Here is an 18433-nt window from a genome sequence, read left to right as displayed (position 1 = left end):
ATGAAATGAGTTTCTTTTGGTCATTGTTATTTGCCTTTTGATGTTTGCAATTATCTCTTAAGTTCCTTGAAACTTTTAAAATTTTGCATTTTCATTGCATTCATGCACATGTCATCACACTTGCATTTTTTATCAAAATAAAAACTCATTTCCTTCATTTCTTCTCCAATAGTTTCCACACTAAGACCCTCACACCAGTACAATACCAGAGCTCAAGCCCGACGTAGAATGGCCGAGCAAGAGCAAGATATGGAAAGAGTCAATGAAGAGCTTACAGATCTGCGTAAGAATATAGGTCAAATCATGGAGATGTTGCAAGTAATACGTGCAAAGATGGATACTCAACCCACAATTGTTTCTGCGATCGTCAATCCGGTGATTAATCCTCAGCCAACAATTACTACTCCAGCAACTTGGCCTCTCTTTGGTCCTCCTCATGGTTTTGTGCCTCCTACTCAAGGACACTTCACTCAATACACAGTTCCACTAACTACTGAAGTTAATCAAGTGATTCCCACTTTTGCACCCACTGCCATGCACACTCGAGTTCAACCGTGCTTCGATGGTCATCAACAAGTGTATGATATACCATATATGTCTGAAGAAGGTGATGAAAGACATGAAAATCTGAGAGAAAACGTTGAAACTATTGAGAAAAGGCTGAGAGCAATGGAAGGTGATCAGATCTTTGGTGTTGCTGCCAGAGAAATGTGCCTTGTATCTAGACTGGTGATCCCCGCAAAATTCAAGACACCCAACCTTGATCAATATGAAGGAGCTACTTATCCCAAAAGTCATCTCATCATGTACTATAGAAAGATGGCAACTCATGTGGACAATTACAAACTCATGATCCATTGTTTCCAAGACAGTTTGAAAGGTTCCTCTTCCAAATGGTACTTAACCCTTGATCAAACTCGCATCCGTTGTTTCCAAGATTTGTGTGATGCTTTCATCAAACAATACAAGTACAATATGGATCTAGCTCCTGATAGAAGGCAATTGTTGAGCATGTCCCAAAAAGATTCTGAATCCTTTAAAGAATATGCACAAAGGTGGAGAGAGACTGCATCTCAAGTGGAACCTCCATTAACTGAAAAAGAATTGGCAGATTGGTTCGTCGACACAGTGCGACCAATTTTTTTTGAAAGGATGGTGGGAAGCATGACTGCAAGTTTTTTTGACTTGGTGGCCATGGGTATCAAAGTGGAACTTGGCTTAAAAAATGGCAAGATGATTATTTCAGCTAGTAATTCCAACAATAACAACAATACCAAGAAATTCTCTAGTAGTTTCCATAAGAAAAAAGGAAGGAGAAACAAATGCAGTGATGGGTAGTAGAAGAAAAAAGCAACAATATTTTGCTCAACAACAGTATGTTCAACAACCACAATTTGCTCAGCAGCCGTATGTAGCAGCCATTACACCAACTTTCAATCAACAAGTCCCAGTGTATCAGTCGACTCAAGCAGTTCTGATCTTTCAAACACCCAACATTCCAACTTATCAACAAGCACCCAACGCTCCAGCTTATCAACAAAGGACTCCATCTCCATGCCAAAATGCTCCATTTCAAAATAGAAGACAAGGTGGAAAACCTCTGATTCCTCCGATTCCTATGTCTTACACTGAATTATATCTGACATTGTTGAAGAAAGGGTTAGTTGTTCCAAGACCTTTGGGTCCTCCACCAGATCCTCTCCCACCATATTACAATCCCAATGCACATTGTTTGTTCCATGAAGGCGCCCCAGGGCATGATTTGGAAGGCTGTTATGCCTTAAAACATATTGTGAGGGAATTGATTGAGAAAAAGATTCTTTCATTTGGGGATACCAGTCCGAATGTAAAAAATAATCCTTTGCCCGCTCATGGGTCTGTGAATGCTATTGATGATGAGCCTGATGAAGGTCCGATTCTTGATGCAACCAAAATCAAGACTCCGCTTAGAGATTTTCATGCAAAGTTAGTAGAGGCAGGTTTATTGAAAAATTGCCATAAGAGTTGTGAAGAATGTACTATTGGTCCTAAAGGATGTGAAATGGTCCGAAAGGATATTCAAGAATTGATTAACCAAGGTATGTTGCAAGTAAGCAGTCGTATGAAAAAGAATGAGGTAGCAGTGATTGAACCCATCTTTAATCTACTTGAGTTAAGTACTACAACACCAATCTTCAATATTCCAGAGCCAATATTCAACATTCCAGATTCTACTATTGTTCAGTCAATTTTCAACATTCCAGAATCAGTTGAACCAATCTTCAATATGCCTAATACAGTGGTTGTCCAAAGGCCTGGCTCTTTTCCTTTTGAGAATACTAAAGCAGTTCCTTAGAAGTATGATACAACCATGGTTAACCAAAGGTCTGAGAAAGTAGGTCATAAAGAAGGTCTAAATATTGCAAGCACTGATATAGTAGTGGGAAGTAGAATGACCCGCAGTGGTCGCATTTATACCCCTCGGTTCAACTTGGCTCCGCCAATTCCACCGAAAGAAACCACCACCACTGTTACCAACAAAGACAAAGGGGTGATCACAACTGATGAAGACGCTGAATTTCCGAGGATTATCAAGAAGAGTGATTACAAGATTATTGATCAGCTGCATCGAACTCCTTCAAAAATATCCATTTTGTCTATTCTCATGAGTTCTCCAGCTCATAGGAGTGCCTTGCATAAATTGTTAGCTCAGGCTCATGTCACTCACGATATTACTATTGATCAATTTGATGGGGTCATTGCCAATATTACAACATGCAACCATCTCAGCTTCAGTAGAGAAGATTTGACGAAGGATGTCCAAGACCATAACCGTGCTTTGCACATATCTGTGAAATGCCAAGAAGATACCCTAGCAAGAGTCCTTGTGGACACTGGCTCCTCTCTGAATGTTTTACCTAAGAGGACGCTCGCTAAGTTGGCATATCAAGGGACTGAGATGAGGCCAAGCGCATTAATTGTCAAGGCATTTGATGGATCGAGGAGGACCATCATAGGGGAGGTGGAGCTGCCAATATTAATTGGTCCACATGTGTTTGAAATTACTTTTCAGGTTATGGACATCAACCCAAATTATAGTTGTTTGCTTGGAAGGCCATGGATTCATGCCGCTGGGGCCGTGACTTCAACCTTGCACCAAAAAATGAAATTTGTTATTGATGATAAGCTGGTGATTGTGTCAGGTGAGGAAGATATTATGGTAAGCCACCTCTCTTTGTTCAGTTACATTGAAGCTGATGAGGATGCTTTGGAAACTTCTTTCCAAGCTCTTGAAATAGCCAACGTTGTCCTTATGGAAGTCGAAGAACCAAAGGGTAAGGGTATTCCATCTTTTGCATCATGGAAGAAAGCAAGATCAACCATTGAGGAAGGAAGTCCCGAAGGTTGGGGAGATGTTATTGATGTCAAACTAAAGTCAGACCGTTTTGGGTTGGGTTACAAACCAACCAATGTCAAGAAGGAAACACCAACCTCCACCGAAGGACGTCCGAAGACTATCCAAGAAGTGTTTGTCAGCACTGGATATCAAGTCAATGCTATTGATGAATATCTTGAAGATGAAGATTTGAGCAACCTGGTGTACCAATGTGATGTGGCTTTGAACAATTGGAAGGCGATTGAAATCCCAGAGATGATTCCTTTGTCAAAGTAATTTGTTGTTTTCAAAATTCCATAGTTATGTCCAAAGCTATGGACTATTTTGTAGGGCCACCCTTTGCATTTTCAATATTATATCAATGAAGGCGTTTTGCTAAATTCCTGTTTGTTCATTTACTGCTTTTTCTCTTTCACTTTTAAAGAAAAATGACAATCTTTCAAAACCATTAAAATGAAAACCATTTTCCTCTTGCATTCCTTTGTTTTTTTTCTTACTTTTAATAAAAACAAATCATTTAAACATGCAGAATAAAAGAAAACCATGTTGAATCCAATGACTCTACTTTCACTCTTAACTTTGATTCACCAATCTACCAAGCTGAAGAAGAGGGTGAGGAAGATTGTGATGTTCCCGACGAACTGGCAAGATTGGTTCAGTATGAGTACACAGATCTCCAACCACATCAAGAGCAGGTAGAGACAATCAACCTTAGCACCGGGGAAGCGAAGAAAGAGGTCAAGATTGGTACAACACTTGGGGCAGACATCAAAGAAAGATTGGTCAAGCTTTTACAAGAATATGTGGATGTGTTTGCATGGTCGTATCAAGATATGCCCGGTTTAGACACAGACATTGTTGTTCACAAATTACCACTCCGACCAGATTGTCCACCAATAAAACAAAAACTCCGAAGAACAAGACAAGACATGGCTTTGAAGATTCGAGAAAAGGTCAAAAGACAGTTTGATGCTGGCTTCCTTGCAGTTGCAAAGTACCCTCAATGGGTAGCTAACATTGTGCCAGTACCTAAAAAGGATGGCAAGGTCAGAATGTGCATGGACTATAAAGATTTGAATAAAGCTAGTTCGAAGGACGATTTCCCTCTCCCACATATTGACACCTTGGTTGATAACACTGCTAGGTTTGCTGTTTTCTCCTTCATGGATGGGTTTTCAAGCTATAATCAAATCAAGATGGATCCCGATGACATGGAAAAGACCACCTTCATCACACCATGGGGAACTTACTGCTACAAGGTTATGCCTTTTGGTCTCAAGAACGCAAGGGCAACCTATCAAAGGGCGTTGGTCACCCTCTTTCATGATATAATGCATAAGGAGATTGAGGTCTATGTGGATGATATGATTGCCAAATCACCGAGTGAGGAGGATCATTTGGACCATTTGTTGAAACTATTTGAGCGCCTCAGAAAATTCAGATTGCGTATGAATCCAGCTAAGTGTACATTTGGGGTCCGATCAGGGAAGTTACTTGGTTTCATTTTTAGTCAACGATGAATTGAAGTAGATCCAGACAAGGTCAGAGCGATACAAGAAATGTTGGCTCCAAAAACTGAAAAGCAAGTTAGAGGTTTTCTTGGAAGATTGAACTACATTTCCAGGTTTATTTCCAACATGACTACTACCTGTGAGCCTATATTCAAATTGCTCCGAAAGGATCAAGCAATTGAATGGAATTCTGATTGTCATCAAGCTTTTGAGAAGATTAAAGGTTATCTGCAAGAACCTCCTATATTGATTCCACCCATTCCAGGGAAGCCTCTCTTCATGTATTTGATTGTGCTCGAAGGATCCATGGGTTGCGTACTAGGTCAACATGATGAGACTGGAAAGAAAGAACATGCCATTTACTACTTGAGCAAGAAGTTTACTGATTATGAAAGCAGATATTCACTTTTAGAGAAAACTTGTTGTGCTTTAGCATGGGCTGCCAGACGTCTTAGGCAGTATATGATTTGTCACACTACTTTGTTAATCTCCAAAATGGATCCAATAAAGTATATCTTTGAGAAGCCTGCTTTGACTAGAAGACTTGCCCGTTGGCACATGTTATTATCTGAATACGACATCCGGTACATAACCCAGAAATCTATCAAAGGAAGTGTTTTGTCTAACTACCTCGCTAATCATCCTGTCGAAGACTATGAGCCATTGAAGTTTGATTTCCCAGATGAAGACATTATGTTGGTGAAAGATTGTGAAACTCCAAGCCCAAATGAAGGCCCCGAGCCAGGTTCCTGTTGGAAGATGATGTTTGATGGTTCCTCCAATTACACGGGGCATGGTGTGGGAGTTGTGTTGATGAACCCCAATGGTGGGTATACTCCTTTCACAACAAGATTGTGTTTTGAATGTACCAACAACATTGCAGAGTATGAAGCATGTATCTTGGGTATTGAAGCTGCAATTGACACCCGAATCAAGATCCTTAAAGTATATGGAGACTCAGCCTTGGTGATATACCAAGTCAAAGGAGAATGGGAAACTCGTGATGAGAAGTTAATCCCATATCGTGCCCACATTATGGAATTGATAAAGTACTTTGATGAAATCACCTTCCATCATGTTCCGAGAGCAGAAAATCAGATAGCAGATGCTTTGGCTATGTTAGCCTCTATGTTCCAAGTCAGATTTCTCAATGAGGCACCACTCATCACAATTGGGAGGAAAACTGCGCCAGCCTATTGCCTATTGGTTGAAGAAGAAATTGATGAGAAACCATGGTTCTATGATATCATGAACTACTTACAAAATCAAGAATACCCAGTGAATGCAACAACCCTAAATAAGAAGACTCTAAGGAGGTTGGCATCCAAATTCTTCCTTAGCAACGAGGTGCTATATAAAAGAAACTATGACATGGTCCTGCTCAGATGCGTGGACAGACACGAAGCAAACCTATTGATCAAAGAGATTCATGAAGGATCAATTGGAACTCACACCAATGGACATGCCATGTCTAGGAAGATCTTGAGAGCTGGTTATTATTGGTTAACCATGGAGTCTGATTGTTTCAACTATGCTAGAAAATGTCACGAATGTCAAATCTATGCTGACAAGGTGCACATGCCTCTGACACTATTGAATGTTTTATCATCACCTTGGCCCTTCTCAATGTGGGGCATTGACATGATTGGGGCAATTGAGCCCAAAGCTTCAAATGGTCACCGTTTCATCTTGGTTGCAATTGACTACTTCACCAAATGGGTAGAAGTTGCGTCCTACGCCAACGTGACGAAACAAGTGGTTTCCCGCTTCATTAAGAACCAAATTATCTGTCGCTATGGAGTTCCAAGCCGAATTATCACGGATAATGGGACAAATTTGAACAACAAAACAATGAAAGAGTTGTGTGAGACCTTCAAGATTGAACATCACAACTCTTCTCCGTATCGTCCAAAGATGAATGGAGCCGTTGAAGCCGCAAATAAGAATATCAAGAAAATCCTACAAAAGATGGTGAAAACTTACAAAGATTGGCATGAAATGTTACCATTTTCTTTGCATGGATACAGAACCTCAGTTCACACTTCAACAGGGGCAACCCCTTTCTCTCTAGTATATGGGATGGATTGCAGTTCTCCCAATTGAGGTAGAGATACCATCTTTGAGGGTCTTGATGGAGACCAAGCTAGAGGAAGTTGAATGGATCCATAATAGGTATGACCAATTGAACCTCATTGATGAGAAGAGAATGACTGCTATGTGCCATGGTCAGTTGACCAGAAGCGGATCAAGATGGCGTTTGACAAAAAAGTCTGTCTTCGTGAATTCAAAGAAGGAGATCTCGTACTCAAGAAGATCTTGCCAGTACACAAAGATATGCGTGGAAAGTGGAGTCCCAACTATGAAGGCCCGTATGTTGTGAAGAAAGCATTCTCCGAAGGTTCCTTGATTCTCACAACTATGGATGGTGAAGAGCTTGCACACCATATGAACTCTGACGCAGTCAAAAAATATTATGCCTAAATAAAACCCGTTAAGTCGAAAACCTAAAAAGGAGACTAAGGCAAAAAAAAAGGGTATCCCGGTGGATCATAACCTATGAAGGAGATCCAGGAAAAAGTTAGGGGTAAAAAAAAAATGAAAGCTCGCTAAGTTGAAAACCTGAAAGGGAGACTTAGGCAAAAAAGAGCATCCCGGTGGATTGAAAACCCGAAAGGCGGTCCAGGAAAAAATTAGGGACAAAAGGCATTTGACTATATCAGATTGTTTACGATTACTAAATAATCAAAGTTGAAGATCAATCCAGCTGCTCTCGTCAGAAGCAAAGTTTTGGGAAAATCTTAGTTATTAGGGATAGTAGTGGTTATTGGATTCAATGTAAACCTTTCTCTATTTCCATCTTAGAAATGTAATACTCCATGAAGCTTTTGCAACTTGCAAGCTACCATTCTTGAATAAAAAACAAACTTTGCCTATCAATTTTGTCATTTGTACTTCTCTTACCTTTCCTTGTTATGCAAAATGTGATTTGTTTGTTAATAATGATTTTTGAAAATGAAAAGGTTTTGAAAAGAAAATGTTTTGAAAAAACTTTGAAAAACATAATTTTTCTTTGACATGTGGAAACATTGAAAGGGAAATCTTTTGTCTCCCCAATAAGTCTCAAGGTTGCAGAAGCACTTTTACACTGTCAATATAGAAATTCCCATTGAAGTCTAAACTGACAAGCACTCTTGGATAAATACTTAGATTGTGTGAAACTCTCAAGTTTGAGGATATCCTTAGTGTCCATCTTGTGATACTTATTTAAGTTACTGGTGTTGAGGATGTATTCCCCATTAAGTCTCCACAAAACTCTTTGTCTCTCTAGAGTCAGCATTTGCATATCATGATCATTCATATCATGCTCAATCATGTGCATTTGACATTTAATCTAAATCCTTGTTCTTAGTTGTCGTTCTTCTAACTCCAAAAGTCCAGCTATCACTGGCACTCCAGTTGAAAATCCAACTGTTGTTGGTACCTTGAAGTTTGGACATGACCAATGTTTTTTTCTAGTAAATTATTGGCGTCTCCTGTGAAAGCCCAATTGGTTAATCCCAATATTCCCCTTGAAGTCCAGTTGTTGCTAGCATTCTAATTTGAAAGTCCAATTATTGTTGACATCATTGTTAAAGTCCAGTTGTTGCTGGAATTAAATCCACTAGAAGATGGTCGTGATACCTTTGCTTGCGGTATAAAATCCAATCTGATTTGGCACATACAGAAGAGTTTAATTACCCTGTATTCCTCCTGATGGTTCCCGAAGGTCATGTTCGAACTCTTCAATGTAAGGAATTTCCAGAGGATTGGATGTTTTATCTTGTTTGAAAACTCCAATGAGGATATTTCTAAGTGTCAACTGGTCATGCTTGAACCTGTTGATCAATCACTTTGAATACTTCCGGTTTTCTATTTTAGTGTCAACCAATCATGCTTGAACCTGTTGATCAATCACTTTGAATACTTCTAGCTTGCTATTTATAGTGTCATCTGGTCATGCCTGAACCTGGTGATCAATCACTTATTTCTAGTTTGTTTATTTCTTGTTATTCTCAGTGTCATCCGGTCATGCCTGAACCTGGTGATCAACTGCTTTGAATACCCCCCCAGTTTGTTTTTTCCCAGTACATGTCATCCCCATTGAGTTGTTGCTCATGGTCATTGACATTATACTTTATCTCCATCATTTCCTACATATCATATTCATCATTCATCATAAATCATCATGCTAGAATTCATTGCATTTTGCATCATATCCCCAGCATATAAATATATATATATATATATATATATATATATATATATATATATATAATATATATATATATATATATATATATATATATATATATATATATATATATATATATATATATATATACACCAAAAATAGAGTTTGTTTGTCTATAGCATAGCATGCCATTGCATCTAAGGGAAAAATTTCTGGTTTTTTCTATATTTAAATACCTTTTACCCTGATTTCATGAGTATTATCATCACTCATGCCATCTGGAAAAGTTATTTAAATAGGGGCAACTGTCACACCCCAAATTTTACCCCTAGGTTTCATAATCATTTTCATCATAGACATCATTCATGCATAACTAACCTCAAGATCAAGATATGCCTGGTTTGTTTCATATGTGAATTAGGGTTTCCCTCAAAGAGCTCAAAGGACTGATCAATCAAAGTTTGGATTGATCATCAATAAATCAAGTTCTCATACACTTCAGAGATCTCTCTCCATCAACAAATAAGGGTATTGTGGCCTAATCACAAGTGCATCAAGCTTCACTTTCATCTGGTTCACTAATTAGGGTTTCTCAACAACATTCAATTTCATCTGAGAATTTTGACATCACTCAACACACTAAAATACATCTTAGGGCCCGTCCATGATGTTCAATTGGCTCAAGAGTTTGAATTCATTGAAGATCAAGAAATTCAAATTCATCTGATACACAATCAATGCACTACAAAGTCAAAAATTTGACTTTTGAGATTTATGATCAAACATGAACTTCTCAAGTTAAATTTCATGAGTATATGCTTAATTGATGAATTTGATCAAGAAAAATCAAGATAAATGAGGTTACTCGCAAAAAGGGCAATCTTGAAGACATTGAAAATTTCATTAAGTATCCAAATTTCATGTTCAAGTGCACTAATTTCTCAAGTCATAACTTCCAATCCGAGCATCCATTTTCTTTGCTCCAAAGCAAAAATTAAAGCTCTTGTTACATGCTTCAACTTTGTCCTAGAGGGTTGATTCCCTAAAAATGCAAGGATTTTGAGTTATGAGGACATAAAGTTGGTGTCTCAAGTTAAAACACTTGGAAAATTTTCAAGTCAGCTTTGATCCCTAAAAAGTGATAAACTTTACAGCCAGTTTTCACCATGATCCACTTTGATTCAGAAAAAACTCAAAACATGAAAGTTGTAGAGCATGTCTGGAGATTTTTAAAAAGTACAAGTACATTTTTCCCATGCATGATCTGTGAGTTTCGAAAATGGGAAGTTGGGGTTCCAAACTTGAATTTCAAGTCATGTTCATGATGAATTTTTGGAGGTAAACCATTTCAAATGTGAAAATCTCTTGATTGCAGGTCCTCTTGTGTATAAATATCTCCATAATCCGATGTTTATATGAATCCTAAGTGCATTACACAAGGAGTTGAGGTTTTGTCCATTGCATTATACCATTTATGGGTGAATTTGCAAAAGGTCACATTACTACTTTGATAAAGCAAGCTTTATGCCAACAACTCACTCTTCCACCCTTGAAACTTGTCCCTAAAGATCACAAACAATATTAAGAGATCATAAGAAATCTTGTAGAGGCTAGGGAAATATGACAAACTCCTTGAAACTCAACTATTCATGCAAACTTCTCATTCATTCTCAACCAAAACCATAACTTCACAACTTTTGTTTCTAATCAGTTCCAATCCTCACTCTTTTCCTATAAATAGAGGGATCTCTTAAGCCTCAAAACACACAACAAGAACCCCTCAACACTTCATTAAACTCCCATCCCATTAGAATTTGCAAAAACACACTATTTTTGCAAGTTCTTTATCCAAACTTATTTTCCACGTGTATCTTCCAAACAAACACCACAAATCATCTCTAGACACCATTTAGAGCTTGTTTAATCACTTGAACAAGTTCTGTAACCTCTATTTTATCACTCACCATTTCACTTCTTCATTTTTCAATAACATTTGTGTGAGATAATATAAGTTGTTTTTGTCCATTCTCATTCCTCAAACACTATCCTCAAGGACCAACAAGGCTGGTAGAATCTCTCTTTTATCTCTGTAGTAGCTAAGAAGAAGCATTGTACTTTCTCTAATAGGTAAGTGCACTTACACTTGAAAACTCTTGTTCATGCATATTTCTTGAATATTTATTGAAGTTAAAATGTAGTACATAGTGTGTTTGTTGTATGTTTGCTATTGTATGCATTATACCATGCTCATGCATTGAGATTTTATTGTTTGAAAATTAAAAGTGCAGTTCTGGTTTTTGCCTTGACACGTTTTGTACATTGAGTTTTAGGATGATATAATGATACCATTAGATTCCTTGCGAAAAATAGAGCAATTTAGGTTCTTACGGTTTTTAATTTCATGAAAAATTGAGAGAGTTATGGTTGTTTGAATTTTTGAGAAAAAAATGAAAAGAAACATGCAAGAACACAAGGAAGAAAATGATGAGTTGGTGCCATTTTCCAATTTTTTGAACTCTTTTATTATGTATCACCACCCAGTGGTTAGAGTGTGTGTGTTAAGGCTTTGTGTGTACAAGAGGTCTGGGGTTCAAATCATGCTTGTCCCAGACCCATTTTTATTCATTGTTTTTTTTTGCCTATTTATTTTTGTTATTTTTCATAACTTCAAAGACTCATAACTTGATGATCCCTAAGCCTTTTTGAGCCACTCTTTTTGCTATGTGTTCATAATTTTGTCTATTTTATTATGGTGAAAATAAATTCCAGAATTTATTTATTTTTCACATACTTATACTTGTCTAAAGTTGGTACCTTTTTAGGATTGTTTTAGGATTTCAAATGACCTTCTTTGGTTGATACTTTAATTTTTCTTGATCACCATGACTTGTATGAATGTTGTGAATCATATATGAACTTTTTTTGATGTTGTTAATATGTGCCTCTTGGTTTTTACCTAATTTTGACTTACTTTAATGCATGTTTACATGTTTATGTGCTTTGAACTTTTGTTAATATGCCATGAAATTTTGTGTGCTTATTTTCCCATTGATTCATGATTCACATGTCATTATTTCATGTCTTGTTGGACTTTTGTTTTCATGTGTTACCTTGTGTTTGTCTTTGTTTATGTGTTTACAAATGCTTTAAACTTGTAGTAACATGTCTTTGTATGACTTGTATGCTTACATGTTCAAACTTTTTGTATGATGTTGAACCTTTGTTTGTGATCATATTGAACCTTAACATGCATGTATTTAATACCTTAAATTGTTTTCATGATCAAGTTGATGTTATGTCTAAACCATGTTGTAATACCCCAAAATTTACCCTAAGCATACACTTTACACCTCATGCATGCATTCATTTTTAGGTCATTTAGCATTTGCATTTCATCATGGCAATCGGAATCGGATCCAAGAAGCTTGAACATCATCCAAGACACTTTGTGGGCTCTATTTAGATGATCAGTCAACACAAGGGAAAGACTTGAGTTACTTCCAACAGGGGTCTATTCGTAAGTCAAAACGTTAATCTTGAAGGAGCAAAGGTTTGTTCATGAGCTGTCATGCTCGCTAGGCGAAGCCCACGTGTTTTGAAAAAAAAAAACGAAAAAAAAAATAAACGAAAAAAAAAACAAAAAACGAAAAATAAATAAATAAATAAAAGAAAAAATCTTGGACTTGGACCTCTCTCATTTGAGCCCACAGGTCCACAAAAATCAGGTTATAAATTCAGAGTTTCAGTGAAACAAAAGGCCATTCTATTCCTATTACCCTGTCTGGGAAAAAGATAGTGAGAGAAGAATCCTGGGGAAAAAGATAGTGAGAGAAGAGCTAACTGAGTTCAGAGCAGCCTCCAAACCCTAAAGGGAACTCAACTGCACAGAATCACCTCTGCCTCACATAAACCCTAAAGATTGTTTTGTAAACCTCACGGGTGCAACTCAATTTCAATCAAGCTCTCCAATCAGGTTTGCCCTGATTCCCATTACCTTTGAGCTTTGAATTTGAATACTCTGAATGTTTGAGGTATTATGGGTGAATTTGATACCCTTTTGATGCATGTCTTTTTTGTGAATTTTAATGGCATGATTCATGTGGTTACATTTTGATTTGGGGGCAACCCTTGATTACCCTATTTTTTTGTCTCTAACCTGTTTGTTGAGTTTTTGTGAGGGCTCACATGACTTTTGCAGGCTTAACTTGCGTGGTTTTCCACTTTATTTGTGGAATACCCCCTGGAGGTTCATTCTGATTACCTGTACTGACCCACTTTCTTTGATGATGTTAGCTTGGAAGGATCTCAGGGTTTCCCATTCCTCTAATTGCTGTTACTTCGGATCTTTATCCGCGTGGTACTTTTACATTTTTCCCGCATTTTACTACTTTCCTAGCTGGAAGACCTCGATAGGAGGCAATGTTTTTGTGTGTTTTTTTTTACAGGTTCCTTCGTCAAGGACTGTCTTTTTGCATGAGCATCCCAAACCCTAACCCTTCATTGATTTTTCTTCTCCTAAACACACGTTTACTCCTTCTACTACAGGCGAGTAAGTCTCCAAAGGTCGAGCATCCGGTAGATTGCGTAGTAACGTCGTTCGTCCAAAACCCAACCCATAACCCCGTAGTTAGCCGAACTACGGCTTGCTCTGATTCTCATTCCAGATGAGATACGTAGGCATAAGACGCGATGTCTTAGCGAGCACACATCCCCCAAACCCATAGGTCAGCCGAGCTACGAAGACTCTGATTCTCATATTCAGATGAGATACGTATGCAGTGGATGCGACATCCGCGTGAGTCATTTTCATTTAGCCCCTTTTTTTTAGTAAACAACACAAGATAAACTCACACCCTTTAGACAAGAACTACAAAAGTGGATCCCGTAGAGTACTACGGATGCGTAGGGGTGCTAATACCTTCCCTTTGCATAACCGACTCCCGAACCCAAGATTTGGTTGCGAGACCTTGTCTTTTCCTTTCCTCTTTTCAGGTTTACTTCGAGCGTTTCCTTTCCCTCCTTTGGGATAAATAACGCACGGTGGCGACTCTTCTGTCATTTTCTTTCGCCGGTTGTTTTTTTGCACACTGTATTTTTCAGGTTGCGACAGCTGGCGACTCTGCTGGGGAACCGGTTTCCCTAAGCGAGTCCCTCCTAGCTTTTGTAGTTTGTTTGTTTATTGGGTGTTCATGCTTTTGTACAGTTATTTATTTACCTGCTTTACCTTATTGCATTGTGTACATATCATTGCTGTATCTGTTGGTTGGCTATGGCTGCTTGGTGATCTTTGTGAGATGAGTTCTATACCCGAACTCGAGTGCACTTAGGATAGGAGAATGGCATAGTCTTGTCGACTTGTGTGGAGTTATTCCTTAGCAAGTTGACTTGCAAGCCCATTCACTTGGTGGAGGTCATGTTGAGATCAATAATGTCACACAAGTAAGTTGTGGTTAGACATTACTTTTTCCAATATAGACCTTAGAAGCCGAGGACCTTAGTTTACCAAACCCATCTTGGCCTATTCGTAGGACGTAGTGCGAAAGTCGTTCAAGTGTAAGATTTGATACGATTGTTATGCGATACTACACTCATAAGAGTCTCTCTTGAGAATATTTTTGAAATACGAGTAGTCGTTCCTCCGATAATATCCGAAAGATGGGATTATGACTATGGGAACCTTTTGTAGAACATGTTTGGCAGGTTTAAACCTTAGTACACTCCTTTTGGGTGGTTCTTAACCTAAACTCCATGCTCGTGACTTGCAACAAACCCTTGATTCATGGTTGATCCGATCAGGTATCCTTAATATCAATGAAACTTGGGTGTTGATAAGGTGTAAACCATAATCCACCAAAATGGGTGGTTGATATTAAGGATAACATGATCCATCCCATGACCTTTGTTTGGTGTGCTCTTAATTTCTCTCCAGACAGTGCAACCTGACAAATGTTCAAGCAGATACAGCGATCCTGATTCCCATGCCACTGCACTGCATTCACATCATTTTGCATCACATCATTTTGCATTCATAATCATTCACACATGTTTATCCATTTCTGTGGGGTTTATATCTTCTACTTGATTCTAGTCGGAATTTTCTTGGTTCTCATCAACGGCTTAGTCTTTTTTTTTACATCGTTTATCTATTGAGAGACTGGAATCAAGGGGTAGAATACCTTTGGAATTGATAAACATGTCATTGCATTTACATATTCATTAGCATGTCTTGCATAACAGGTACCGCCACAGTGTTCTCAGTTTGTTTGGTGTTCCATTATCAGGATAGCTGACCCAGGCATTCACCGGTACGGTACCCGCAGAAACCAACAGAGAGTAATGGAAAGCCTACAGGCAGAGTTCGCCTAGATGAAAATCCACATGAATCAATTCATGGATGTAGTTCAAGGGGTGGCTCAGGGACAGCAAGAGCTCAGGCAGATGATACAGAGGAATCCCCCTGCTCAACCAGAGACGGTGACTGATCCTCCAGCTGGAGAGGCTAATGGACCCAATGGACCGGGGCCTATCCCAATCCTACATGTCACCTCCGGTCAACATCCCGTTCATGATGATCAGGACGATCAGTTCCCCCTGCTGCAGGAAGACTTTGGTATGGGTCATGGTGTGGACCCCATGGTTAGAAGATTGGAAGAGAGGTTGAAGGCAGTGGAAGGATAGAATCCTCTAGGAGTAGATGTTGCTGACTTGGGACTGGTCCCAGGTGTGAGAGTGCCACCAAAATTCAAGGTCCCGATATTTGACAAATACAATGGCAACTCTTGCCCGAAGACCCATGTGCAAGCCTATTTCTGTAAAATGGTTGCATACTCCGATGACGAAAAGTTGCTTATGTACTTTTTCCAGGACAACCTAGCTGGGGCATCCCTGGAATGGTATATGAGGCTGGACAGAGCCCACATCCGTTGCTGGAGGGATTTGGCTGAGGCTTTCGTGAAGCAGTATCAGTATAATGCAGACATGGCTTCGGACAGAACTCAACTTCAAAATCTGTCTCTTAAAAGCAATGAGTGCTTCAGAGAATACGCTCAACGCTGGAGAGAAACAGCTTCCCGTGTTCAACCTCCTATGTTGGAGAAGGAAATGGCTAACATGTTTATGAACACTCTGCCAGGACCTTATTTGGAGCGCCTGGTGGGTTGCAATGCCTCCAATTTTGCTGATGTAGTCTCTACCGGAGAGAGGGTGGAGAATTACCTGAGGACATACGAGACCCAGAGTGGAGGTGGATCCTCATCAGGGGTGAAGAAGTCGTTCATTCAGGGACAGAAGAGGAGAGAAGGGGATGCAAGTGCCATATCTTCTTATCAGAATAGGGATAACCGGAGGAATAACTTTCAGAACTATCATCAGCAACCGTATGTTGCGGCTGTGACCATTCCAGCTGCAGCACCACTACAACAACAACAACCACAACGTCAACCAGCTCAGTACCAACCACAACAACCGGGTAACAGACCCGCCTATCAACCGAGGCCAAGGACGACGGACCGGCGTTTCGACACTCTTCCAATGTCGTACGCTCAGTTGCTTTCTAGTCTTCAACAACTACAACTTGTGCAGTTGCACACTCTGGCTCCTCCCGTTGGTAGGCTTCCGGTGGGTTATGACGCCAACTCTAGGTGTAGCTTCCACTCTGGGGCACCTGGCCACAATATTGAGAACTGCAAAGCTTTTAAGCACGTAGTTCAGGACCTCATTGATTCAAAGGCCGTTAACTTTGCACCAGCTCCTAATGTCGTCAACAATCCCATGCCCCAGCATGGTGGAGCCAACGTTAACATGGTTGAAGGAGAAGTCAAATTAGTCTCTGCGGTCAACAATGAAGATGGGGATAGTGATTGCGACATCGATAACTGGGTGCGTCCGAGGATCCCGGGTGAAGTTCTCAATAATTGATCTTCTGAGGAGATTGTCCAAGCCACTTGTCTGGAGGAGTAATTTTATTTGTTTATTCATGTATATCCAAGTCTTACGTTCCGCCAGGGCGTAATGACTCATTGTAGGGCTCATCTATGTGACACTTGCATTTTTTATCATAAATAAAGGACGTCTTTTTGCATTCAAATATTTCGTTCCCTGTCTTTCTATTTTTGCAGTTTTTCAAAAAAAAATGGCAATGTTTTGTTTAGTTTCCACTTTTTTTCTTTTTTTTCACACTCATAAGCACATACCATCACTCATGCAGATGCACATCATCGGATCCTATTGATAACGGTTCTGCTATGGCTCGCTTCGACTTTGAAAATCCAATCTTTCAAGCTGAAGTAGAGGGTGATGAAGACTGTGAACTCCCTGAAGAACTTACCAGGTTATTAAAACAAGAGGAAAGGGCCATTCAACCGCATCAAGAGTCTGTTGAAGTGATTAATCTCGGCACCGAGGACGCCAAGAGAGAAATCAAGATAGGGGCTGCTTTGGAAGATAATGTGAAGAAGGGGTTGATTGAATTGCTGCAAGAGTATGTTGACATCTTCGCTTGGTCTTATCAGGACATGCCAGGACTTGACACATACATCGTGGTACATCGCTTGCCGCTCAAAGAAGGTTGTCCTCCGGTCAAGCAGAAGCTCAGAAGAACAAGACCAGAGATGGCTGTCAAGATAAAGGAAGAAGTGCAAAAACAGTTGGATGCATGGTTTCTAGCAGTCACAAATTATCCGCCATGGGTTGCAAATATCATTCCGGTACCTAAGAAGGATGGAAAGGTACGGATGTGTGTTGAGTACCGGGATCTGAACAGGGCTAGTCCTAAAGATGATTTCCCCTTACCTTACATTGACGTTTTGGTGGATAACACGGCTCAGTTCTCGGTATTCTCCTTCATGGATGGCTTTTATGGCTATAATCAAATTAAGATGGCACTGTCGCATTACGCGAAAAACCGACGGGAAAACGAAACAACAGAGCCGCTACCGTGCGTTATTTATCCCAAAAGAGGGAAAGGAAACGCTCGAAGTAAACCTGGGAAAGACATGGTCTCGCGACCAGAGAAAGATGGGATCGGGAGTCGGTTATGCGAAGGGAAGGTATTAGCACCCCTACGCATCCGTCGTACTCGACGGGATCCACGCTCAAAAGAAAGGATAAGGTTGCTAAAAAACTGATCACAAACTGCACACAAGGCTGGAAGGAAAACACAGAAAGACAAGAGAAACAGGACTCGGCAGGATATCGCATCCTGGGCCTACGTAGTCTGTCAGGCACAGACATCAGAGTCGACATAGTTCGGGACAAGGGAAACGTGCTCGCTAGGATGTCGCATCCTATGCATACGTATCTTCTCTGACCGGAGAA

The 18433-nt window shown here is 39.6% G+C and overlaps 1 protein-coding gene across 1 annotated transcript; it reads left to right on the top strand.

The window, feature by feature from the left end:
• Positions 1-228: 228 nt before the first annotated feature.
• LOC127123651 (uncharacterized) lies at positions 229-2335 on the top strand. The gene is made up of 2 exons (XM_051053854.1): positions 229-1128; positions 1247-2335. The coding sequence occupies exons 1-2, from the start codon at positions 229-231 to the stop codon at positions 2333-2335; spliced, it is 1989 nt and encodes a 662-aa protein (XP_050909811.1).
• The last annotated feature ends 16098 nt before the right edge of the window (positions 2336-18433 follow it).

The sequence above is a fragment of the Lathyrus oleraceus genome, chromosome 2 (assembly GCF_024323335.1).
Source record: "Lathyrus oleraceus cultivar Zhongwan6 chromosome 2, CAAS_Psat_ZW6_1.0, whole genome shotgun sequence".
Taxonomy (NCBI): domain Eukaryota; kingdom Viridiplantae; phylum Streptophyta; class Magnoliopsida; order Fabales; family Fabaceae; genus Lathyrus; species Lathyrus oleraceus.
This window is presented reverse-complemented; position numbering and strand designations above follow the sequence as displayed.